A 22,658-nucleotide genomic window follows, 5' to 3' on the forward strand; every position below is an offset into this window, starting at 1 on the left:
GACCAGTCCATACAGTGCGATCGACTACTGGAGTCCTCCCTTGCAATCAAGACTGACTACGCTCTCCCATATAAGCGCCACTGCATCCTCAGGTGATTCAAATGCTCTCAGGGTCTTTGATGACGAATTAGCCTATCTATCATTGCTGATTTCGCCCAGTGAACTTGAGGTCATGCTTGAAGGCGATCGTGCCAATGAATACAGCATTGGGCTTCGACTGTGCGGTGGACTGGTTGTGGCACTTGAAACTTGAAGTAAGGGCGACAGAAATCATGAACAGCCGGATGGAGACGTACCTGGAAATGTAAGACGTGTTGGCGACTCAGTAGTTGCGACAGCGGGAAGAGGAAGTAAGGACTCACCGGGGGCTGACGCCCCCTAACTGGCGACACGATCTCTTGCAGCTTGAAGTAGGTGTGTGTGGCGGTGCGGGACCTAAGGGACAGAATGGTTAGGTGTGACCAAGGATGGCCTGAGAAGGTCGCCAAGATACGCCAGAAAATAACAACAAGCAAGGAAGGAAGAGAGGCAAGAGAGACCGAGAGCGTCGCCGAGATAGACCAGGGCCGTCGAGCATGAAGAAAGGGCAGAGAAGATTGACGAGCAAGGAGACAAGACTGAGATAAACGAGCAAAGATTGAGATGAGAAGACAGAAACCAAGAGCAAAGCCACAGCAAGAGAAGCAGACAGCGAGAACCAAGTCAAACAGAGCGAGCAAGCCAGAGCGAGCAGAAAAAAGACACAGCCAGTAGAGAGAACACAGAGCGAGGACGAAGAGGACAGCGAGGAGCAAGTAAGACACAGAGAGCAAACCAGATTGAGGAGAGAGCACAGAGAGACGAGAACAGAGAGCGAGCAGAGAAGACAGCGAAGAGCGAGCAGACCACAGCCAAGGACATCAAAGCGCAGGAGATAATAATAAGAGACGAGAAATACCAGTGGGAGGAAGAGGAAGACGACGAGAAAGACAAGTAAGACAGAACCCGGACATGATCGAGAGACACACCAGCAACCAGACGTCGAAGCCACCTCCAGAGAACGATAGAGCCCGATGCCACAGACCAAAGCCACAGATCCCAGAGCAGTGTCGCCAGAAGATACAATGTAGCCAGTGAACTTGCTGTCGTGCTTGAAGGCGATCGTGCCTGCTAATGCGGCGTTGAGCATCGATGATATACGAACAGTAGTCAATAAGGCGTACCTATGAACCTGACGTCGTGCTTGAGGCGATCGTGCCTAATAACCTGGAGCGCGTCGAGGTTCAGTGGTGGAAGTAACGGCGAACGGCGTGAATGAGATGTACCTGTACAGATGAAGGAGGGCACGGAGAGGACAGTGGGTACCGCAGAACAGCATGAGAGAGGACAAGGGTAGTGGTGGTGGTGGGGAGGAAGAGAGAGTGATGGAGACAAAGAGGAGAGAATGGCGAGCCTTTTATACACCTCAGGGTCACCAATGTGGCTTTGGGGGTGAACGCTTGGACCTCCGCTGCCACCAACATTCGCCACACAATGTCCAAACGCCACGCTTCTCTGCCCAGCCACCTCGCCCGTTATGGAAAGAGAACCGGAGCTTTTTGCCATCGGGATGATAAGCGTCGTTGACTTCGATCATCTCGGGGACAAACACGATGCACGAAGGCGCGAGTCGTCGTAAGGTGGCTTTGGCTTCTTCAGAAACCACCGCCGCGCGCCACTCGTAGTCACAGGTATGTTGTCCCTGCGACACTTTCTCATAAACCTAATTCGACATTGAGAGTCCTCGAGTTCAGAAGTTGTATCATCTCGTCTCGCACCTTGCATAAAGCAATTGCAATGACGCTCACTCCATGAAGGCGAACAGCACAAAAACGTTGCAATAGTGTTAATTACTTCTAAATCCGAACAGCTAACAGTGGGCCAGATTTAATTCTCCTTCCACAAGCGATTGCCAAACAACGCACCAAATTCATGACGAGACTCGCAGGTATATCAGCAGGGATGCCCTGCAGTACGCCCCAACTCTAGTTAGCAGCCAGAACCGAAGGCATGAGCGTCATCTGCGAGTTTTTCTCTACCATCCATGCCTTCGATCTCTTCCCATCCGAGGACTGCACCGCCTTGCACTGCCCGCGGATCACTCACCTTGACAGGACACGTAAGTCCCAACGAAGGGGTCTCAAGCTCGGAGATATCGCCACGAACAGGGGAACAACACGGCATGAACAAGTCTACAGTTTTGATTAAATAACCCAAACGTGAGTAGTCTATGTATAAGCACGCCGGTCACTGCGGCTTGGCGGTGAACACCTTCCGGAGGTTGTCCCAAACGACCGAGGGCGACTGGGCGGCGTCGATCCGGTGCCAAAGGCCCTTGTTCTTGTAGTACTGCACGACGGGCGTGGTTTGGGAATGGAAGGACTTGAGACGCTTGGTGAGCGTCTCGATGTTGTCGTCCGAGCGCTGGATGATTGGCTCGCCGGTGACGTCGTCGGTCATGGCCTTCTTTGGTGGGCTAGAGAAGACGAAACGAAGGGGTTCGTGACTGAGGTTCAGACACAGAGCCAAAGGGGTTTGTGACGCACTGGAACTCCCTATGGTAGGTGCGCCCGCTTGCAGGGTGAATCAGACGACCAGTGATTCGAGAGATGAGCAGCTCGTCGGGGATCTCGAGCTGCACGACCGAGTCGAGCTTCTCCTTGCGCTCGAACAGCATCGAATCAAGCTTCTCGGCCTGCGGGACTGTGCGCGGGAAACCGTCCAAGACAAAGCTGGGGACGACATGAGTTAACACGTGTTTGTGAAACGATGCGGGGCAGGAGGGGAGCAGGAGACGGGTGAAATCGGGTGTGTGCGCCGAGCGGCCTCAGGGCTTGACGTGGGGTCGCCCAAGCGCGCGTGGTGGATGCAGCGATGGACGATGGATTTTCAGGGAATGAAATGGGGATGCGAGACGTCCTGACACGTACCCATTCTTGCACGCCTCGTTGTTCTCCAGCTGATCCTTGATTATGCCCACCATGATGTCGTCGCTGACGAGACCGCCCGCGTCCATGATCTTCTTGGCTTCGGCGCCGAGCTTCGTCTTCTGATTGACCTGCTAGCGCAACATGTCACCGGTCGCGAGATGGCAGACGCAGAACTGGTCGTGGATGCGAGGAGCCTGGGTGCCCTTGCCTACATGCACACAACGCACAGCAATGAGCACAACAATGCTACGGCACACGACGGGCTGCGAGCAGACACGGCGTACCAGCGCCTGGGGGCCCAATGAGAATTGTGCGAAGCTGGCTGGCTGGCGTCCTCGAGGGCGCGGCGGCCTTTGTCTTTGCCTCGAGCGTGCTTATTTTCTGATTGAGCTGCGCGGCCAGCGACTTGAGGTATTCGAGCTCATCGGACACAGCCATTTTTGCGGCGAGGACGTGGAGAGATGCGAGGAGGAGCGGCCTGAGAAACGTCAGACGAAGCGTAGATAAATACCCAAATAAACAGGATATGGGACCGCCGGCCTCGGCGGAGTTTATGCGGCTTGTCTGCCGTTGGACACCGATGTCTCTCGGGCTTCATAAGACAAACGGCAGAGCGGCGGCAGTCTGTGATCGTGCAATGACTTGCGAGCTATTCACTCGACATGCATGAAGAAAAGAAAGCGGACTGGTGCCGACTCTCGTAGCGATTCTAGATTTTGCCGTCGAGAGACATTGTCTGGCCTGAGATTGCCGCTGGATGCCGAGGGCTGGACATTGGAGATATTTGTGACGTGCGTGACCCTCTGGCCGATAAAATCGAGTGAATAAGCCTCCTCAAGCTCACTAGCTGTTCAAAATCCCAGAATGCATCCGAGATGTCATCAAATTACAGGAGCCAAGCTCTGACGAAGAGATGAATTTCTTTGAATTTTCGGAGGTGCAAGATGAGCGCGTCACGGTGACACGACACGACGCGGTTCAGCGCAGCAGCGTTATCTAAAAATAGACCACGCTCATTGACGTGGAACTTGGAGCAGCTGAGCTCGTCCACAGCTGCAGCACATTGTCTCCCCTCTCCCCTGGTACTGAACCAGCATACAACTCACTCACCATGCTGCTCACTCTGCTCACTCCTCCTGCTGGGCATTGCTGCGCTGGCACAGGACAAGTCGAGCACCGGCAACTCTGTCCTCGTCGTCCTTCAGCCAAGCTTAAAGAGAGAGGATTTCTCGATATTCTTTGGTGGTCTTGAAAGTGAGGCTCCCTTGACGTTTTTGCGAATCTGCGTGGTGTGCTAACCCCACGTCAGAACAGGGATACGACCTGACATTCCGTGCTCCAAAGGACGAAAGCCCTCATCCAGGATGATATACCCTCCTTCGCACACGTCATCCTGTTTGCCCCGGATACCAAAAGTAGGTGTCTCCAGACTCTACACGTCCTACTGCGCGCTTGCGCCTCTTTGCGTACAGCATTCGCGCAGGACATCACCCCCAATCCCTAATCACGCTGCTCTCCTCCAATACCAACCTCCTCATCGCCCTCTCCCCCACACAATCCCCTTTCACCTCCTTGGCCGCTGAATTCTCTCTCATCCTACCCCCACCCGGCACCCCGCTCGTCTCGCACTTCCCAGAACGCAGCACCAACGTCACCACCATTCCCATCCCCGTCCCGCCGCACCCCATCCTCACCCCGCAAACCGCGCCCATCTGGTTCTCCGGCGTGCCCCACGCGTTCGGAAACAACCCGCTCCTGTTCCCCATTCTCGGGGCGCCGGCGGGGGGTTTTGCTGCGGACTCGACTGCGGACTCGGCCGCGGATACGCTCGTCGAGGCGGCGGAGAAGGGCGGCGAGGGTTTGTGGGCCGGCAGCGCGCTCGGTGTCGTCACTGGCTTCCAGACGCGCGACGGGTCGCGCGCGATGTGGGCCGGGGGTGTCGAACTGTTCTCAAACAAATTCATAACGAAGGAGATTTCAAAGTGCGTGTCTTGCCTGAGGATGTCGTGTGGATTGCTTACCTGGGATGTAGGGGCATCAAGTCCGGCAACGAACAATTCGCAAAGGATATTACGGCTTGGACGTCCCAGGAGAAGCTCGTTCTCAGGATAGACAGCACCACGCACCATCTTTTGAACGAGACGGAGCCCCGCGAGCACTACACGATCAAGGGCCAAATCGTAAGCTCAACCCGACACCATATTTTCCCTATTCTGCATATCAATGACGCTTTTACTTGTCTCAAACCCTCAGGTCCACGACGCATACGTGTCCCAATACAACGCAAAGACATCCGCATGGGAGCCCTACTCCGGCCTCACCGACCTACAGCTCGAGTTCACGATGCTTGATCCGCACATCCGCACCGCGCTGCCTGCCGTCCCTGGCGTGCCCGGAAAGTACTCCGTCACGTTCCGCGCGCCCGACCGGCACGGCGTGTTTAAATCCGTCGTCGACTACAAGCGCCACGGCTGGACGTTCCTCGCTAGCTCGACGACCGTGCCCGTCGTCCCGCCGCGCCATGATGGGTACCCGCGCTTCTTGAGCACCGCGTGGCCGTACTATGCGGGGGCCATCAGCACGAGCGTGGGCTTTTTGCTGTTCTCGGCGCTTTGGCTCGCGGGAGACGACAGAAGCGCTAAGAAGGGCGGCGCGAAAACGGAGTAATGGAGACGCGGCGGTCAGGTCTGAGTCTGGCATATCTGCTTTAGCAAAATATATATTTATTAAAAGAGGTGATACTCATCAAGCAGTCGTGGGTGAGCCGGTATCTACCCGGTCGAATCAAAGTAAAGCTACAACACATCCTCCATACTCAGGGGAAGAAAGGTACGCACTGCATTGCCGTGACTTCGTTAGAGAACCTGCGTGAGGATGTAAGGAAATCAGTATCCATTGATGAGAGGCAGAAGGACAACGAAGAACTCACCGGGGGCGGGTCTGATCACGCCCCCGAGTCAGCAAGATGATTCTCAAATCAGAAATCGTGGAACATAGCTGTATACTCGTCTCGGACGAGACGGACCCCTTCGCTATTGAGCGTCTTTCTGCGGCGGGTGGATCCCTGGAGAGAAACCTGAACAAACGTCATCACGTCCCGCTCTCACCCATTCTCGCAACTGAATCCCCGGGCCAGAGGGACCCAACGGCAGGCAAAGATAACAGAAGGCGCGGTTGGTGGTCCTGTTCATCCATCCGCCATCTCGCGTGTGAGTGCGACACTTGATATCCGACGGGTTGGAAGGCTCACCGGGCTGCACTCCAGGTCACACTTGGCTGATGGCGGGCGATCCATGACGTGCAGCTCTTGTCCATGACGGTTACCGAATCCCCGGCCGGGGAGATCCAACGACAGTCCGAGACAAAAGAAGACGCATTTCGCGGCCTTGGTCACCACCAGCGAACGTCAGTGTCGTGAACGGTAACTGGGGAGAAATGCATTACGCACCAAGCCATGCATAACCCGATACTTACCTCACTCCAACGGTCTTGAAAGAAAACAAAACTACATACTATACCGGGACCATGTAGGGCGATCCATGACATGCAGCTCTTGCCAGCGACGGTTACCGAATCCCCGGCCGGGGAGATCCAACGACAGTCCGGAACAAGAGAAGACGCATTTCGTGGCCCTGCTCATTGCGTCAGTATCGTCGCAGTTGATCAGATGGGCGAGAGACGCACCAGGGATCTTTTGATACCCAACACCTCCACGCTTTAACAGATAATAGAAACAGACACTACACCGCGAGCAGTCCAGGCGAAACTTGAACGACTCTTGCCAGCGACCGTTACGGAACTCGAGGCCGGGGAGATTGATCGACAGTCCGAGAGAAAAGAAGACGCATTCCGTCGCCCTGCCCATCGTCGTCAGTATCGTCGGTCAACAGTTCATAGCAGCACAGAGAGCGCACCAGGTCATTCTCGCTGCGATTGAATGATGGAATGAACATACTAATGACCCATCGTCGAACAGAACCGGTTTGGACGGGCTTGACGTGGATTATCGCCTTTCGCCGGGATCGTGCCTTGAGCTTACCCTGTCCTGGACTCCGCGGGTCGTCGGGTTCGAAATCGGCCTGGTCGTGTAGCCTCTCCAATCCCATCAAGAAACTTCCTTTGAGAGACAGGTCGGGTATCGTCCGTCGCTGTAGGGTGTCCTCGTTCTTGTCCTTGGATAGTCCCTGCCTTTCCGTCCCTTTACCTTGCGGCGACTCTGCCGGGATGACACATTGTACCTCGCTCACAACAGCCTCCTCTCCCTCAACAGTATCCTCACCATTGACCAAAGCAACCGCAGCAACCGCTCCGACCTGCTCCATCGACTCGACAGCCACCACATCGTTCTCAACCGTCGCCTCAACCTCACCATCGACCGCAGCCTCGACCTCAGCCACCGGCGTCGCCTCGGGCACCTGGACGAGGTCAATTGAGGACGAGAGAGAAGCATACTCACGAGTGAACCGGCGCCGGATCATCCTCTCTGTGCGCGCAATGCTGGCCGCAGCCGCTTGAATCTTGTTAAATCCGAAGAGCTGCAAAGAAGTGGGGTGTGCCGCGGAGAAGGCCGCCTCGGGACGGTGGGCATCGAGGGCGTAGATGGCGATGGGGCCGGCCTTGGAGCTAAGGCTGACTGCGAACCACCTGCGCTCTACTTGGACCTTCTCGGAAACTGTTAGTGAGATATGAATAGGTGGGTGGGTGTGGGTGGGTGGCACTGGGGAGCGCATGATGGGTGTGTCAGAAATACTGGGCAGGAGCGCGGTATCTCAGAAGGTGGTTCAGAAGAACGTCCCTTGAAGGAAAGAAGGGTGAGCAAGCAAGATTTGATACTCCTCCGGAGCAGGGATTGATTCAGACCAAGACAGTCTAGACTGAACAGTCCAGTGCGTGAGCAGCGAGTGAGCACAGCGCTCAGGGATGAGTCGCTGGGCTAGTCATTGCCGAGCCCTGACGGCCAGCCGTCAAGATTGAGATGCAGAGAAAGATTTGCATCGCCTAGTCTGGTTCAGACCTCAAAGTCGTGGCATGCCATGAGTGTTTGGGTGTGAAGAAGGATGTACGAAATGATAGATATTGAAAGGGCCATAGAGCCTGACAAACTGTACAACAAAGCTGGACGGAGTAATAAATGGGATCAACTGTCTCGCAAAGAGGCTTCCCAGGTAATAGATAAGAGGAATTGAACCTTGTATGATAAAAAAGACTGCTCGCCGCTGAGGTGCCGCCGTGGAGAGGCAGGTCGAAGATGCAGACCGTTACATAACGACCGGTTTCCCAGTCGTCGTGCAATGCCGAACTCAACGTCGACCACAAGCAGGACCCTTGCGAAACATATCGCGCGTTGGCTTCTCATTCGAATCGATCCGAGTGCAAAGGAACTTCAAGAACGACGAGGGTAGGGAACGGAAAGGAAGAGGCATCGATGGAGTGTGGTGCGAAACAAAAGAGCGAGCAAAGAGAAAATGAAAGACAAGTCGGAATACCGCAGCCCTCCGGGCACCACCTGGGACCTCACGCACATGAGATGCCTTGAGACGCCAGTGGAAACTCAGAAAAGGGCGACACCTGGCGACACAGACAGACCGAATGCAGGGAAACGGGTATAGAGTGACACGGGAGTAACCGAGTCGTGACAAATGCGTTACGACACAATTTTTGGTCACGCCAATTTAGACGCTGGAGGATGGAGGGAAAGCTGACAAATCGCTTATTAACTTCTGTTCTGAAACCTGGGACCGAAGGTTCCAGGAATGGTAGGCACCTTCGGCTCTGCCAGCTGAACATCCGACCCCCCATGGGCCCCATACCTCCTCCACCGCCCTCTGGAACGTCGCGCCCCGGGTCCTGCGAGGGACCGTCGCGGCGGCCGTCGCCATGGTCGTCGCCGTTGCGCCTGTTCCTGGACATACAGTGGTCCCTCTTGTGGCTGTAGACTGCATCCTTCCGGAAGAAGGGGACTCCACAATGGCCGCATTTGAACTTTGCAGGGTTTCCGTGGTCGCGGCTGGCCTTGTGACGGGCCATGTCGGACGCGCACGACAGCCACAAGTTGCACTCTTCGCAGACGTGGGGATTTGCACTCTTGCGCTTTCGCGTGTTTTCTTCTTCTTTCCCAGGTGTCGCCGTTGAGAGCCTTCCGAAGGACTGCGGTACAGCCTCGGGGGCTGGCTCGCCGGTGGGGTTCTCCACCCTGTAGGTGGACGTCGTCGATTTGCTGTTTGTTCCTTGGAGGGCGCTGCCGGGGCTGTACGACGTCGACCACGAGCAGAGTTCTCCGAAAAAGACTGAGCGATTCAGCTTTCTATCCGCATCCATCCGAAGTGCGAGACGATGGCAACGAGGGTGGTAAAGAAAGGAAAAGCGAAGGCATTGATGGCGTGCGGCGATGCGCGCAAAACAAAGGAGCAAGTGTAGAGAAAGAGGAAGCGAACGGTATGCACTTTCAACGTTCAACTCTCTCAGCTCAGCAGGCTGCCCTTTCTCATTACGCCTCCATGCGCGCTCCTATAGAATGAAAACGTTGATCGTTCCCGGCGTCATTTATGTGTGTAATTGTTCTACCTGGTAGTCGAGTTGATGCCGAGGCCCCCCTCATAGATGTCCTTCGCAATTCGTCTCCGACTCTGTAATCACATTCGCTTAGAGCGTTATTTCGATATCATACCAATTCTACTATCACGCACATTCTTGCGTCAAATTGGCGTAGATGACAGCTCAGCGCGCCTTGACCCCTCTTGATTGCATTGTCGGTCATGTTCGTGACGACCCTTTGAGCTGGATGACGTCACATGCGAGGGTCAAGATGTCCGCGACCACTGTATAATGTCTTCATAACGCCAAGAGCACAGAGACCATCAGCTACATCCGGACGGCTCCGAGGATATGAGCAATTGTGTACATCTCGATCAGTTCAGTTCCTGCGCGCCAAATGTCGTCACAGGTTCATGTATGTACGTCAACTTGTAGCATTCTTTTTTGTGAGAAAAGACGACTGAACGGCTTTCCTGTGGAAGTGGTAGCTGACGAAGGGGATACTGAGTAGTGAGATTGCACACACGCCACTTCTTCGGTCGCTATCGAGCCCTTGTTCTCCCCCACGTGGCATAGAAAGAGGGGGTCTCGGGAACAGACCACAGCAAGACGCCGCTGGTGAAGGGCCGTGGCTTGGGAAGAGTCGATAATCGAACGTCATGCGAAGAGAATCATTTGATACGCCGCTACACGCCTTGAAGATTCACGCTCAGGGTTCAGGGTCTATCAGGGCTAGATCGATCACTGTTCAAATGGCAAAAGAATTCGATTCTTGTTACATTTGGGAAAATTCAGAACTCTTCCATGCTCCAACGAGTAAGCACATACACAATGCCTATATCTTGCAGTGCGATGACAATGGATACAATAGAGGCATCATGCTATTAATCCTTGAAATGGAGGCGGACCGAGACTGAAAGTTGACCTGACTTGAACCGACGTGTCCAAACCTGACAGGGCCTGTCGTCAGAAGTGCAGACGTCGAGCACATGCGTCAGCGTCAGTCCTTGATTCCTGATCTATCTATCAATCTCACAGGTAACGGTCTTTTTTGTCTAGGATATTTGGGACCCTGCAGGGACAGGCAATCTCAAAAAACGCCTGTGATTACTGTGGTAAGTACCCATGGCGCCCCGATGATTCCCAAAAAGTGGATCCTGAATTGAAGGTTCAAAGCATCGAGATTCGATGGCAGCCAATGTGGAATGTGAGCACTCGCACATTGCCTTTCGATCGTGATGGCTGACATGCTGTATGTTATCTGAAGATTCTGATTATCTGGAAACCTCATATCCTAGAAGACACCTCTGTGCTTCTATGGCACGAGCCGATTCTGCTCGAACAAATGTATTGCTGCCATTTTCGATTGCTTCTAGGCGTAGTTGAATGGACTTCGATCATTATACAGCATGCTGGCACCTGGATTTGAAGCCTTCTATAATATCCACTGTCCACTCTGTCGGCTCAGGGCCTGAAGTTGATTCACAGTGGTGCACCAGACCGCCAATAGATGTCGTATGCCAGCTCAGCCGGCAGCTAGGACAGGTGCCACTCACGAAATGGTCACAGTCATCAAATTTCTGGGAGTGGTGGTATTTAATCGACTTCGTTTGCCATTGCAGAACACATTCCTTGGATTTAGTCTTCACTCGCTATGGCTTTGCCCCCACGCCTTGTCACTCCTGCTAAACTCATCTTTGAAGCAGCCAACAAAGCCAATGTTACGGCTGTTCTCTTCGGCGGTGCTGCCGCCAAACTCCATGGTGCCAAACGCGACACCAAAGTCCGTCACCTGTCACTTTAATTCCTCCATTTGTGCTTATTTTCGTGCGTTTCGCCAGGATCTCGACATCAATGTATCCTCTCTTGCATTTACTACACTCCTGCCCAATGAGTTTGTCTGTCACCCTCGCACCGTCGACACCCGCCAGCATATCACCTGGGCAAACACCGTCAAGTGCGATGTAGCTACCGAGCGCACTGAACTCGTGAATGATGCATTTGAGACCTATAGCTGCGTCACAGAGGACGGCATTCGCTATGCCTCAGCGAACATTCTTTTGGCGGACAAGATTCGTACATATGGACAACGCCCATTCCAGGCTGTTCAGAAGCAATACAACGATTTGGACGATGTCCTACAGCTCATCGATGTCATGAGGCAAAAGGGAGATAAGATGCCAGACGAGCTTAAGGAATCGATCCTTAGTGAAGATGTTCTCAGGGCCTTTTTTGAACGTGTACCCATCGAAGATCATCTGGTATACCGCACTTTCTTGGAGGAGTTGGACGTTGTTCTACCGAATTAGGTGCGCTTCTTACGCCTCTTGCGAGCTACTTTTGGCTGATACAGTATGGCTACTAGGAGGCACGATCATACGTTAGGGGCTGGAAGCGAATGAGCTTCTCGAATGAACGGAGAATCGAAGTGGATTGCGATGTTCTGATTGTTTGTCTGATTGTGTGTATGTACGATAACATGATGAAACGAGCGTGGCGTTTTCTGTCGAACAAGAACCCGGAAGGCCGGCTCTCATCAGACCGAGCAGATATATAAACCTCTCGGTCACGGACTTGATTTACTCTCAACACCCAACCAACCATGGGAATTCACTTCTACGACTCTTGTCCTATGTCTCCAATGACCATGGAGACTCGTCTCAAGCCAGCGCGAGCTATCACATATGCAGGCGTTCCTTGCTTAGTCTGGGCAGAGGATGCTCTCAGCTTTGCTCACTTCGTCCCCACCGAGATGTTTGCTTTACAACTCCTCATCCCTGACAAGGACATAGAGAGGGCTGCAGAAGCTATCACCTCCAGTTTGCCATACAGGCGATTGACAGAACCTCACAAGGATTGGTTGGACTTCGAGTTCATGGACCCTGATCAATGGAGCTGTTTCCCTAATTCCATCCGGCTTGAGCTGACACTGCCACAGTCGTCACGGCACGAAGATGATCCCGTCGACATCTATATTCACCCGGCATCTTGGTTTTACTTCGATGTCAAGGACGATTCCCGCTCTGTCTCCCTCGTTCCCCCCCTTGCGCCTGCCAACTCGGCTCTGCGATTTCCAACGCGGACAGCGTTCTTGGACTCTTTGATCTCGAACATCCTCGATCCACCCACTGGAGTTCGACACGGCAAGCTGGACGCTAGACTTTTCACTTACATCAGTTACATCAACCTCTACACTCTTCGTGCTTTCCCTCGTGTTCTCCCGAACGGAGACCTCGAACCTGAGCACGCTGCTGTCTCGGCAAGCCTCAAGCCGGAGAACAGGCGCCTTTGGGAGTCGAACATCAGGAACACTTATAAGGGCTGGATTGATGAGGTCACTGCTCGCAGAGCCATTCTTGAGGGTATGGGGTGCGTGGGGCTGTTCGTTCCCTGACGAATTCGTTTATTTACAGTCCAATCAGGCGTGTGGCCGAAGCCAGGAAGCCTTTCCCAAAGGATCGTTGTTTCACTTGGAAAAAGTACGTTGGACTCTTCTCATGTTCACCTTTCACATAGTGAATGTAAGCGTTACAGAGGATCACAAGCCAGGGGACTTCACACTTCCACGCTCGTTGGGAGCTCTGCATCTAGCTCGAAGGCCCTGTTGGTACGGTGCGTGGCGAGGTGATTGCAACGTCCGCGCGTCGCTGACAATTCCTCAAGCAATCCAATGCCGACCCCGCCGAATGCTGCGATCAGCCGTGCTTTTACTCGAGCACAGAATATCTTACGGAAGAGGGGATGACCAAGTTGAAGTAGGCTCGTTCCAGCACGCAGATTTCCAAAGTGTCTTTCGCCTAAATGACTACCCGAGACCATGTAACCATGAATTTTTATACCAATCTCACCTCATTTCAAGTTCAATTTTTGCTGGTATTTCTACGTTGCCTGGTTTGAGGGACAGTTCTTTTTACAGCCATACTGTAATGATGGATATCTCATGCATTGCAGGATCACCACAACCAGATTGGCAACAGCGTCCGGTTGTACTGTATCCTACTGCATCCCAGGATATGACAGCCCTTCTCAAATATGACCGCCATAAGAGATCGAGTGTCAATAGATATGATATGGAAGAGCTGCACAGTTGCATATAAACGACGCATAATGTCCAACATAGCTCTATAAGAATATCGGCATCATGAATAAGTCCATGAACCGCCCTGCGTGCACCTCCTGGCCATCTGCGTTGTGCTGCAGTCTTCCTTCGTCAGGGATGGGCCTCGCTCGAAGCGACTCGTGGCCTTACAGAACAAGGCAGCGTACAGAAGTGAGATGGCAAAGTAATCGCAATCTTCAATGACGAACCCGTTGCATATCGGCCAGCCGTAATGGACGTTAATTCTCAAACGCGTTGTCCGCCCATAATTAGCAGACAGACTGCAGGATCTGACGCGGCACACGGTGACGACGCGAGCGAGGCGCATAATGCACGCTTGGCATCTGGCCAGTAAGCCTGTGTAAGTAAGCTCGTGGGGATCACATTGTTTTTGCAAAGAACGTGACGGACACACGGCGAGCGTTGAACGCGTTCGTGTTTTCATGTCATAGGCCACATGTCGAATGTTTACACCCATTTGTGGAATTTTGAAGTTGTTTGTCCAACAGGATGTTATGTGAAACTTGGAAACAGGCTTTTCATGTGAGCATGCAAGGGAAAGGCTTGACGATGTAAAAGAGCCTGCTCAAGACATGCGTCAGAATTAGCGGGCGGCGACGCTCAATTGCGGGCGAAGAGTTTTGGTGCGTTTGTCACCCTTGTATTTTTTTCCTTATAGATGGGATGTAAAATGATGGAGTAGTGAAGAGCTCAAGAAAGGCAGAATCATGGAGTTGTATGGAGATCTGGAGAAGACTACTCACAGCGTCGCCGGCAGCAGTTTCTTTTTCATTCTTCCAACCCATCGCGTCCTATCGCTTCATCGGCCCCATACTTCCAGCACTCCTTCTAGGCCGCAACTCTTGCATCCCGTGGGTTTTCATTACCGTGTGGAACCTTCGCGTCAAAGTCAGGATGCAGGGGCGAAGGCGTCGGAGCGGTATCATGCAGGAACTCACAGCCAATGGCAAGCTAAAAGATGGTTATATCGACGTGTGCAGCACTCCAGATCACTCATACACTATGTTGTAGCAGCAGCAAGGCGCATGCAAAGTTCCCAGAGAGGAGAGCCTAAGCTACTGCGAGCCAGGAGGAGTGAGATTGGTTGGCTTTGCAAACATTATCAGCGAAGTAAGTGGATGCGAGTGACGACATACGGCATGGCGACCTATGAGAACCTCATCAGCAAAAGTGACAAAACGTGGGATGGCTTGGATGGATTGGGGGGTTATATAATCTCGAGAGCCTGCAGGCAAGGTCATATATGGCATTGCATTTGCCGCGCTCTCCTTGGTGGTTCGGCACAATCGTTGCATCAGATTGCAATCTGGAGGCCCCGATGCCAATGTAATATATTCCTGGACTTCATAATATATTCTTATACATGCACACCAACCTCAAAATATATTGTTAAACATGCACACCAGCTCAGAATATAATGTTATACATACACCCGGCCTCAAGATATAATGTGATACATACACACCGGCCTCAAAACTCACCAGTGAGGCATCAGCAAATCAGCCAATCTCTGACTTAGGTCTGAGAGCCTCTGTTTGTTCTGAACTCAGAGAGTTCAGAACAAACAGAGGTCAGAGCAAGGCTCTGCCATCAGGAGGTTCTTTCTCTGGATTGGTCTTAACTCAGACCTGTCAGAGTCTATCCAGAATGAAGGTCAAAAGCTTTGTTGGTAGCTCAGACCCTGACTGGAGACTCGCGCAGGCACTTCTTATGACAGTCTTACCATTAAAATGATAGTATTATAGGGGAACAGAGGACAATTTGGGGCCCAAAACAGGTGCGCCAGATCATGAGCCACACACAAACCTGATATGTAGCCTAGAAAAGATTGAGTGGGGATTGATTGTCTGAGAGGAATGTGAGTACGTTGAGGGAATTGTACAAGGGTGAAACAGTGTTCGTGGATATGGTAGTGAGGAAGATGTGTGCAAGAGGCTAGAAAAGTCTTGATACAGTGTTAGTATTGAATACCTATTGAAAAAAAACCTGATATACACACTAGAATAGCTCACCATGTTCCAATCTGAAATCCTCTATCTCAGACTCTAATTGAGGCTCAATGCTCTGCACACAGCTGGCGTTATGGATGACACTATGTGACAATGGTGTTGATTCCATGTCCATGATGGAGAGATTGTCCCCAGGGTGCTCAAAGAAGGCCTCTGTCTTCATCTTGCTATCATGTAGGACTTGTGTGGCCTTATGGATGATCTTGTCCCAATGATGAGCTTTCAGCTAGGCAATTCCGATCCCATAGAAATGGGTGTCATCACCATAGTTGAGCTTGGAGGACTTGTGGTGGGGATCTTGCACAAGCTCACCTATGCTATACAAGCAAAACATGCTGATGAGCATGCACCTGTGCTAGGGTCCAAGGAAGGTATTCAGGAAGCTTTGGGGAGATACCAAACAGTGCTAGACAAGTATTGAAGACACTGACTTGCACTGAACATAGTCAGTCCCCACCCGGCTAACTGCAACCCTCTGAAGGACGTTTAGCAGCACTTGGGTCAGTTCGCCCACACTTCACATACTTACCATGACTGTACAGAAGTATTATAAGTATTCATGAGATCAGAGCCAGTATTCCGTGTTGGCCAATGTTCTCTGGGAGTCAGTTGGTCTTTATTGCTTATCTTCCTAACTTCTGCATAGTCAGGCAAACACAATCTTGTACCATTGCTTGACCATCCTGGTTATATGTTACTTCTTCTTTATTTTCATTGGTTCTCCAACACCTGTTCCCGCTACCTATGCTTGGGCGATGGATCCTGAACATTCGGGATTTTGCCATCGCTGATTAGCTTTTACCTTATCACCTTTGGAACCCATATGGATATCCCACCAACCTTCTTATCTTCCCTGTTCGCTAGGGCTTGGCGCTCATTTGATGTCTACTCTCATTTCGTATTCAATATCTTAATTAGGGGCTCTGTTTACTATAAAAACCTACATATACCTCTGAAATAAACCAGCTTTCACACCCTACAGTTCAGAGCTCATTTTTACTCCTCTCAACCATCAAAATCATCTTTGTCAACTCCCAAAAACTTGTCATCCTCATTGTTCAGCCTCATTTGCATTTGTACTTGTCTTTTTGCTTGTACCCCTTGTCCTCCCTCGTATATTGTCAGAGTCCCATGTGGCTCTTGAAATACTTAGTTGTTGGTTGTGACACTATCTTCTTATCACCAATCAACTCCCTGACCCGACTCAACCAACTGAACATTTGATCAGTGTTTGATGCAGTCCTGAAACCATTTGGGTGCTTTAATCTCACCCTCCTTATTACTCTTCAGTGCACCCTCACTTTCTCAAGTCCTAACTAGCAATTCCTTGTATATTAGATACTAGCTCTAGCACTCCCTGCATTAGTGGTTGTTTTGTTGTTGTGCTTAGGACTTAGAGCCACCTCTAACATATTATTTTGAAGCCCATTGCGAGGGATTAGTATTCAAAATTACCTCAAGGAATCTATGTCACTTATCCCAACCAACAGCAGAGTGCAAAGAACAACAAACAGTTATTAACAGCTTTAATACTCAAGAAACCTTTGCCAACCGAAGTCTGTTTGGAAATGCCGATATAGTCCCAGAACATTTATCCAACTATTACTATCTTGATCTCAAAATCTTGCCATTGCTCTTGTCGCTACCTGACTCTACTTTCTTCTTAACCCACCTTTGTTGCCGAACCAATCGCTACTCCCACCAATTTCCCCCATCCTTGATCATGTGCTCTTTGAACAATTACCTCTGTCTCCTATACCATCTCTCCACAACTCCATCCTCACCATTAATCCCATGCAGCCCCATCTTCTGGATGCCAACCATCCAACTGACTTTGCTAAAATGCTCTTTTGAACCAGTGACTCCATCTCCAGTCAGTTTACCTTTTGAAGCCTCTTCTGCCAATTTCTGCAAATTGGTATGCTTGGTTTGTTTGCCTACTGCTGCTTTGGTAGGCTCCACTTTACATGCTGGTGTATTGGCGGTGGAGGTTTCTGTATGATAGATGTCGAATCCTTCATCTTGGTCGTTGTATAGCTCCAGGGCTTCCAATTGCCCTGTATCTAGGCATCTGACAAGGTATAATCTATTCTTATCTAAATCTGTAGAAGGTAGTGCTGATAGTGGTTCACCAACTTCTTGAGTCTCCTCTTCAGCCTACTTTGGTGCTGTATAATGCTTGGCTTGGGTCCTGAGGTAGTACTCCAGTTTTGTTCCTTTGGGTTACGAGCCCTGGATTTTAGGTATTATCCATGGAAATGGTACTGTAGTGTTTCCCACTTTCCAGCCTGGCTGTCCTTTTCCTGGCTTCTGCAATGGGATTGAGTAGTCACTCTTTCATGGTACTGTCACTATGTGCCATATCTCTGGTTCTTGACGTCCTGGATTCTTGAAAGCCCTCTTGGCTTTAATTGGTCCTTCTTTGATTTTGCAGAACGGTGGGCACCTAGTAAAATATAATCCATAGGCATGCCAGTCGACTTCCAGGTTGTGTTCCAATAACCAGTCAGTTCCTAGAATGATATTGATGAGCATGCACCCACGCTAGGGTCTGAGGGAGGTATTTGGGAAGCTTTGGGAAGATAATAAACAGTGCTAGACAAGTACCAAAGACACCAACTATTACCAAACACAGTCAGTCCCTACCCGACCGACAGCGGGCCATTGAAGGATGTTTGGCAGTACTTGGGTCAGTTTGCCCATACTTCACGTACTTACCATGACTGCACAGGAGTGTTACAATAAGTGTTTATGAGATTGGAGCCAGTAGTCCATATCAGTCAATGTACTCTGGGAGTCGGTCGGTCCTTATCACTTATCTCCCCAGCTTCTGTATGGTCGGTCAAACACGATATTGCACCATTACTTGGCCATCTTGGTTGTACGTTACATCTTTTTTATTTTCATTGGCTTGCCAATAACTGTTTCTGTTACCTACACTTAGGCAATGGTGATGAGCGCACCACCTCTCTAAGCGCCGGGACCCCGTTTTTCGCAGATCTACGAGCACTAGCATGCTGACCTCAGGAGATACCCCAGATACCACCGGGTGGCCCCGCAGCCCAGAGCGATTCCCTCCAATGCCCACTACGACCTCAGCATTATGGTATCGGGCCGATGCGGTGTTACGCTAGAGGTGTCTCTAAGTGCCGAGCACAACACTAAAACAACCTCTAATGCAGGGGTGCTGGAGCTAGTATCTAATACACAAGGAATTGTTAGTGATGACTTTAGAAAGGGAAGGCGTACTGAGAAGCAACGGGGAGTGTGGGATTATAGTGCCCGAACGGTTTCGGGACTGCGCCGAACACCGACCGAATGTTCGGTTGGGCGTGTCGGGAACTTGGTCGGTAACAAGAGGGTTGTGTCGCGACCAACAACTACGTGCTTCAAGAGCCACATGGGACTCTGACAATATACGAGGGAGGACGGGGGGGGTACGAGTGAAGATACGAGTACGAACACGAATGCAACCGAACGAACAAGGATGACAAGTTTTGGAAGTTGACGAAGGCGATTTCGATGGTTGAGACGAGTGCGGATGAGCTCTGAACTGTAGGGTGCACAAAGCTGGTTTATTCCAGAGTTGTATGTAGGTTTTTATAGTAAACAGAGCCCCTAAGTAAAATATTAAACAAGAAATGAGAGTAGATGTCGAATGGGCGCCAAGCCTTAGCGATCCGAGAAGATAAGAAGGTAGATGAGATGTCCATATGGGTTCCGAAGGTGACAAGGTAAAAGTTAATCAGCGATGGCAAAATCCCGAACGTTCGGGATCCGTCGCCCGAGTGTAGGTAGCCGGAACAGGCGTTGGAGAACCAATGAAAATAAAGGAGAGGTATCATACGACCAGGGTGGCCAAGTAATGGTGCAAGATTGCGTTTGACCGACCATGTGGAAGTCGGGAAAATAAGCGATAAGGACCAACCAACTCACGGAAGACATCGGCCGAAGCAGAAGACTGGCTCCGATCTCGTAAACACCTATCGTAACACTCCTGTGTGGTCATGGTAAGTACGTGAAGTGTGGGCAAACTGACCCAAGTGCTGCCAAATGTCCTTTGGAGGGTTACAGTTGATTGGGTGGGGACCGACCATGTTCAGTGCAAGTCGGCATCTTCGGTACTCATCTAACGCTGTTCGGTATCTCCCCAAAGCTTCCCAAATACCTCCCTCGGACCCTAGCGCGGGTACATGCTCATCAGCGGTCTTGTCTCGCACCCCTCAGTCATCGCCTCGCATCATCTCACTCAGCCCCCACGTGTATCGCATGACGACCTCGAGCCTGCTGCACCCGCAAAGACCTCGCCAAGCTCTTGCCATATGCCTTGCAAGCATCAACCACACGGACCGCACCGCAAGCAGCTCCGCGACACGATATCACAGAGAGCTTTATCACGGGCGCTTATTGGGTAGTACAGGTCCCGTGATCCATTGCCCCTCCACCTTCCTAGATTTTACCTCGTCTCACCGCTACACCTCTTTACTAAATATTGCTTTGTCTCTCGACTGCGGCGCGACAGAACCTCGCAGTCTGCGAGCACCTCTGCGCGTGGTTTTTCTTTATCTTTCTATGTTACGGTCTTGGCGCGATATTGATTTGCTTTACCTTACGAGTTCGCGTTTACTATACTCACTTCGACTTATTATAAATACCTGCCTACGACACGGCAATACACCAGTTTTCAAACACCCCTCTGTTTAGAGCTCAACTTCGCACGAAGATCTCACTCATATTGCATTGCACCAACATCGCACTTGCTCGATTTAGCACTCATTGCCTTCATCGCCGCTATCATCAGGGCCTTCATTGCTGCCCTTGAAGTTGCCTCGGTCACTCGCACCTTGGCCCACGGTCCACCACTTCGTTTCACACGAGCGTATTCTCGCGTGACCTCACATCACCTCACTAGATATCTCGATATCTTGCAGTACGTATCTCACGCCCCGTCTCGCAACTTACAAGGGTCTCTTGATATTTGTAGTGAAGTCAGCTCCCCGCCTACCCTGTGTTTAGTGGTGTGTTTTGTGTTGTGTTTCCGCACACAGAGCCATTGCAAGCACAACAACGGATCCCAAACATTCGGAATTTTGCCATCACTGATTACTTTTTACCTTATCACCTTTGGAACCCATATGGACATCTTACCTATCTTCTTATCTTCTCTGACTGCCAGGGCTTGGCACCTATTTGACACCTACTTTCATTTTGTGTTCAATATTTTACTTAAGGGCTCTGTTTACTATAAAAAGTCATCTGGAAAACCACTCCCTTGTATTAAGCTCTAATTAGTTCTATTTATGCATAATTAAGAATGATTAAGATTAGATATTTTAACTTATGCCCCCTGTAAACCTGTTCTAATTAGGCATAATTTTCCTAAATTAGAAGTTATTAGGATTGATTATAACTTGAAATTTCGGCAAAATCATAATAAATCAAGCATCAGTGTTTTCATAGCCTTCTTATAGAGTCATGTCTATTAGAGCACTAGTTAAATACCTAAACACAGAATATACCTTATAACAAACTTGCCTTTTGCCAGAGTTGAACCAACAACCCTGGGACAGATGCTCTAAGCCACTAAGCCAAGGTCTAAGATATGAACTTGGTAATCTAAATAAGTAGACATAATATAGGCAACCTCAACATCTCTGATTTTATTTAACATTTATCTTTCCTCTCTCTTATAAATAAATAGGTCAATAAATACCTAAAAAGTCAGGTCTTTCAGGATTTAGTTTAAACACCAGCTAAGAAGATAATAAACCAATGGAAAATCAATAATACACTTTATATAGGATAAAAATAAATTATTGCACTTACACAATTTGGATTTAGAATGTGTAAAACTATGATTGAGTGTAATATTCAATGGGACTCTACTAGTATAGACAATGCTACCTGAATTTGCAAATTTGATCAAAAACATGATTATGAAGAATCAAGATCCAATTAGAGAGAGGGGTTTTCCAAATAGCCACTAGTAAGGTAGAGGGTGGGGACAAGAGTATATATATGGCATGCCTATATATAAATAAGCATAAGATTGTTGGAGGTGATCTTGATATGCATAATGCATATATTTCCTATATGGCAGGCAAATATATCATTCTGGCACCACATACCAATATGACTGTCTTTTCCACAGCCTAATAGCTAGAGGAAAACACCAAGTTTGAGCATCTTCTGTATAACAAGGCAATAAACAATATAATAGTGCTAAAAATTGTAATATCAATAGTAATGATGATTGTGTGCTGCACAAGATAGTATTAGCCACTATACTAATAGACAAGGTCTATAAGGCTGCATATAGCATATCCCTAAGTCCAACCCACATGTTGTGTCCTATAATGACCAGTATCAGGCATTGGCTAACAATGACAACTTCAATGATCTTGTATGCAAGGACAAGGTACCTAGGTCCTCATAGCCTCTTGTGGCAGCTGCCAAGCTGCCAACAAAGTGGCTGGGGGCATCAATGCACATTTCTCTCTTTCTATATCCTTTGTAAAGGCAGCTGGAAAATCAGCAAAAGAGCTACAAGATAATGGTATAGGCATATATGAAGAAGAGTAATATGCTGAAATAGTATAGAATGTGCCACATTTTTACCTTCTCACTGATAGAGCAGTAGTACTTACTATTTCCTACTGATAATTAAAGACTTCTAAGTATAGAATTAGTGCTAATATCATGAAATTAGAAACCAATCCAATGCTCACAATGTGTTGCTCCCAATTAGGAAATTAGACACTTTTAGATATTATTAACACTTTTAGATACTTTTAGACACTATTAGATATAATCTGGAGCTAATACAAGGGGGTGTTTTTCCAGATGCATACCTTGCTAGTATTATTTTATACTTTACTTGTGGAATTCCAGACCTGGCTGGTATATCTACTGATGCTAAAAGTTGAAATTTCAATCCTCAATATTTAAACAAGGGGTTTCCGGAGTCATATGCCATGCCACTTATGTCAAAGTGCAGCATCCAATTGCGAAATAAGCTGTCTACTCCCTGTTGCCATACGCACTGCA

General features: G+C 49.9%; 12 protein-coding genes across 12 annotated transcripts; 6 read left to right on the forward strand and 6 right to left on the reverse strand.

Moving 5' to 3' along the window:
* Window positions 1-451: 451 nt before the first annotated feature.
* HETIRDRAFT_310435 (uncharacterized protein) lies at window positions 452-1,584 on the reverse strand (the record flags this gene model as incomplete). Its single annotated transcript, XM_009543842.1, has 2 exons — window positions 452-1,149; window positions 1,203-1,584. The coding sequence occupies 2 exons, from the start codon at window positions 1,582-1,584 to the stop codon at window positions 452-454; spliced, it is 1,080 nt and encodes a 359-aa protein (XP_009542137.1).
* A 620-nt stretch (window positions 1,585-2,204) lies between these two features.
* Window positions 2,205-3,386, reverse strand: HETIRDRAFT_154598 (uncharacterized protein; the record flags this gene model as incomplete). Its single annotated transcript, XM_009543843.1, has 5 exons — window positions 2,205-2,494; window positions 2,565-2,750; window positions 2,949-3,079; window positions 3,116-3,156; window positions 3,233-3,386. 5 exons carry the CDS (start codon window positions 3,384-3,386, stop codon window positions 2,266-2,268), a joined length of 741 nt encoding a protein of 246 aa, XP_009542138.1. The 3' UTR covers window positions 2,205-2,265.
* Window positions 3,387-3,861: 475 nt separating this feature from the next.
* Window positions 3,862-5,695, forward strand: HETIRDRAFT_457281 (uncharacterized protein; the record flags this gene model as incomplete). Its single annotated transcript, XM_009543844.1, has 7 exons — window positions 3,862-3,924; window positions 3,986-4,030; window positions 4,112-4,237; window positions 4,312-4,363; window positions 4,432-4,930; window positions 4,981-5,128; window positions 5,202-5,695. The coding sequence occupies 7 exons, from the start codon at window positions 3,862-3,864 to the stop codon at window positions 5,613-5,615; spliced, it is 1,347 nt and encodes a 448-aa protein (XP_009542139.1). The 3' UTR covers window positions 5,616-5,695.
* A 285-nt stretch (window positions 5,696-5,980) lies between these two features.
* HETIRDRAFT_309374 (uncharacterized protein) lies at window positions 5,981-6,139 on the reverse strand (the record flags this gene model as incomplete). Its single annotated transcript, XM_009543845.1, has 1 exon — window positions 5,981-6,139. The coding sequence occupies one exon, from the start codon at window positions 6,137-6,139 to the stop codon at window positions 5,981-5,983; it is 159 nt and encodes a 52-aa protein (XP_009542140.1).
* Window positions 6,140-6,433: 294 nt separating this feature from the next.
* On the forward strand, window positions 6,434-6,646 carry HETIRDRAFT_309473 (uncharacterized protein; the record flags this gene model as incomplete). The annotated part of the gene is made up of 1 exon (XM_009543846.1): window positions 6,434-6,646. A coding segment is annotated over one exon (213 nt), but the record flags the coding sequence as incomplete, so codon positions are not given.
* Window positions 6,647-6,665: 19 nt separating this feature from the next.
* On the reverse strand, window positions 6,666-7,678 carry HETIRDRAFT_310375 (uncharacterized protein; the record flags this gene model as incomplete). Its single annotated transcript, XM_009543847.1, has 2 exons — window positions 6,666-6,805; window positions 6,904-7,678. 2 exons carry the CDS (start codon window positions 7,676-7,678, stop codon window positions 6,666-6,668), a joined length of 915 nt encoding a protein of 304 aa, XP_009542142.1.
* Window positions 7,679-8,825: 1,147 nt separating this feature from the next.
* Window positions 8,826-9,587, forward strand: HETIRDRAFT_379211 (uncharacterized protein; the record flags this gene model as incomplete). Its single annotated transcript, XM_009543848.1, has 3 exons — window positions 8,826-9,017; window positions 9,068-9,383; window positions 9,462-9,587. 3 exons carry the CDS (start codon window positions 8,826-8,828, stop codon window positions 9,464-9,466), a joined length of 513 nt encoding a protein of 170 aa, XP_009542143.1. The 3' UTR covers window positions 9,467-9,587.
* A 1,549-nt stretch (window positions 9,588-11,136) lies between these two features.
* On the forward strand, window positions 11,137-11,791 carry HETIRDRAFT_310038 (uncharacterized protein; the record flags this gene model as incomplete). The annotated part of the gene is made up of 2 exons (XM_009543849.1): window positions 11,137-11,265; window positions 11,324-11,791. The coding sequence occupies 2 exons, from the start codon at window positions 11,137-11,139 to the stop codon at window positions 11,789-11,791; spliced, it is 597 nt and encodes a 198-aa protein (XP_009542144.1).
* A 291-nt stretch (window positions 11,792-12,082) lies between these two features.
* Window positions 12,083-13,346, forward strand: HETIRDRAFT_438218 (uncharacterized protein; the record flags this gene model as incomplete). Its single annotated transcript, XM_009543850.1, has 4 exons — window positions 12,083-12,851; window positions 12,905-12,961; window positions 13,017-13,094; window positions 13,146-13,346. Coding segments are annotated over 4 exons (986 nt in total), but the record flags the coding sequence as incomplete, so codon positions are not given.
* A 2,479-nt stretch (window positions 13,347-15,825) lies between these two features.
* On the forward strand, window positions 15,826-16,101 carry HETIRDRAFT_101017 (uncharacterized protein; the record flags this gene model as incomplete). The annotated part of the gene is made up of 2 exons (XM_009543851.1): window positions 15,826-15,982; window positions 16,058-16,101. 2 exons carry the CDS (start codon window positions 15,826-15,828, stop codon window positions 16,099-16,101), a joined length of 201 nt encoding a protein of 66 aa, XP_009542146.1.
* A 1,250-nt stretch (window positions 16,102-17,351) lies between these two features.
* HETIRDRAFT_115365 (uncharacterized protein) lies at window positions 17,352-19,013 on the reverse strand (the record flags this gene model as incomplete). The annotated part of the gene is made up of 6 exons (XM_009543852.1): window positions 17,352-17,682; window positions 17,839-17,921; window positions 17,958-18,057; window positions 18,155-18,207; window positions 18,565-18,741; window positions 18,927-19,013. The coding sequence occupies 6 exons, from the start codon at window positions 19,011-19,013 to the stop codon at window positions 17,352-17,354; spliced, it is 831 nt and encodes a 276-aa protein (XP_009542147.1).
* Window positions 19,014-19,594: 581 nt separating this feature from the next.
* On the reverse strand, window positions 19,595-19,822 carry HETIRDRAFT_310688 (uncharacterized protein; the record flags this gene model as incomplete). The annotated part of the gene is made up of 1 exon (XM_009543853.1): window positions 19,595-19,822. A coding segment is annotated over one exon (228 nt), but the record flags the coding sequence as incomplete, so codon positions are not given.
* Between the last annotated feature and the right edge of the window lie 2,836 nt (window positions 19,823-22,658).

Source organism: Heterobasidion irregulare (assembly GCF_000320585.1).
Source record: "Heterobasidion irregulare TC 32-1 unplaced genomic scaffold scaffold_02, whole genome shotgun sequence".
NCBI classification, from domain to species: domain Eukaryota; kingdom Fungi; phylum Basidiomycota; class Agaricomycetes; order Russulales; family Bondarzewiaceae; genus Heterobasidion; species Heterobasidion irregulare.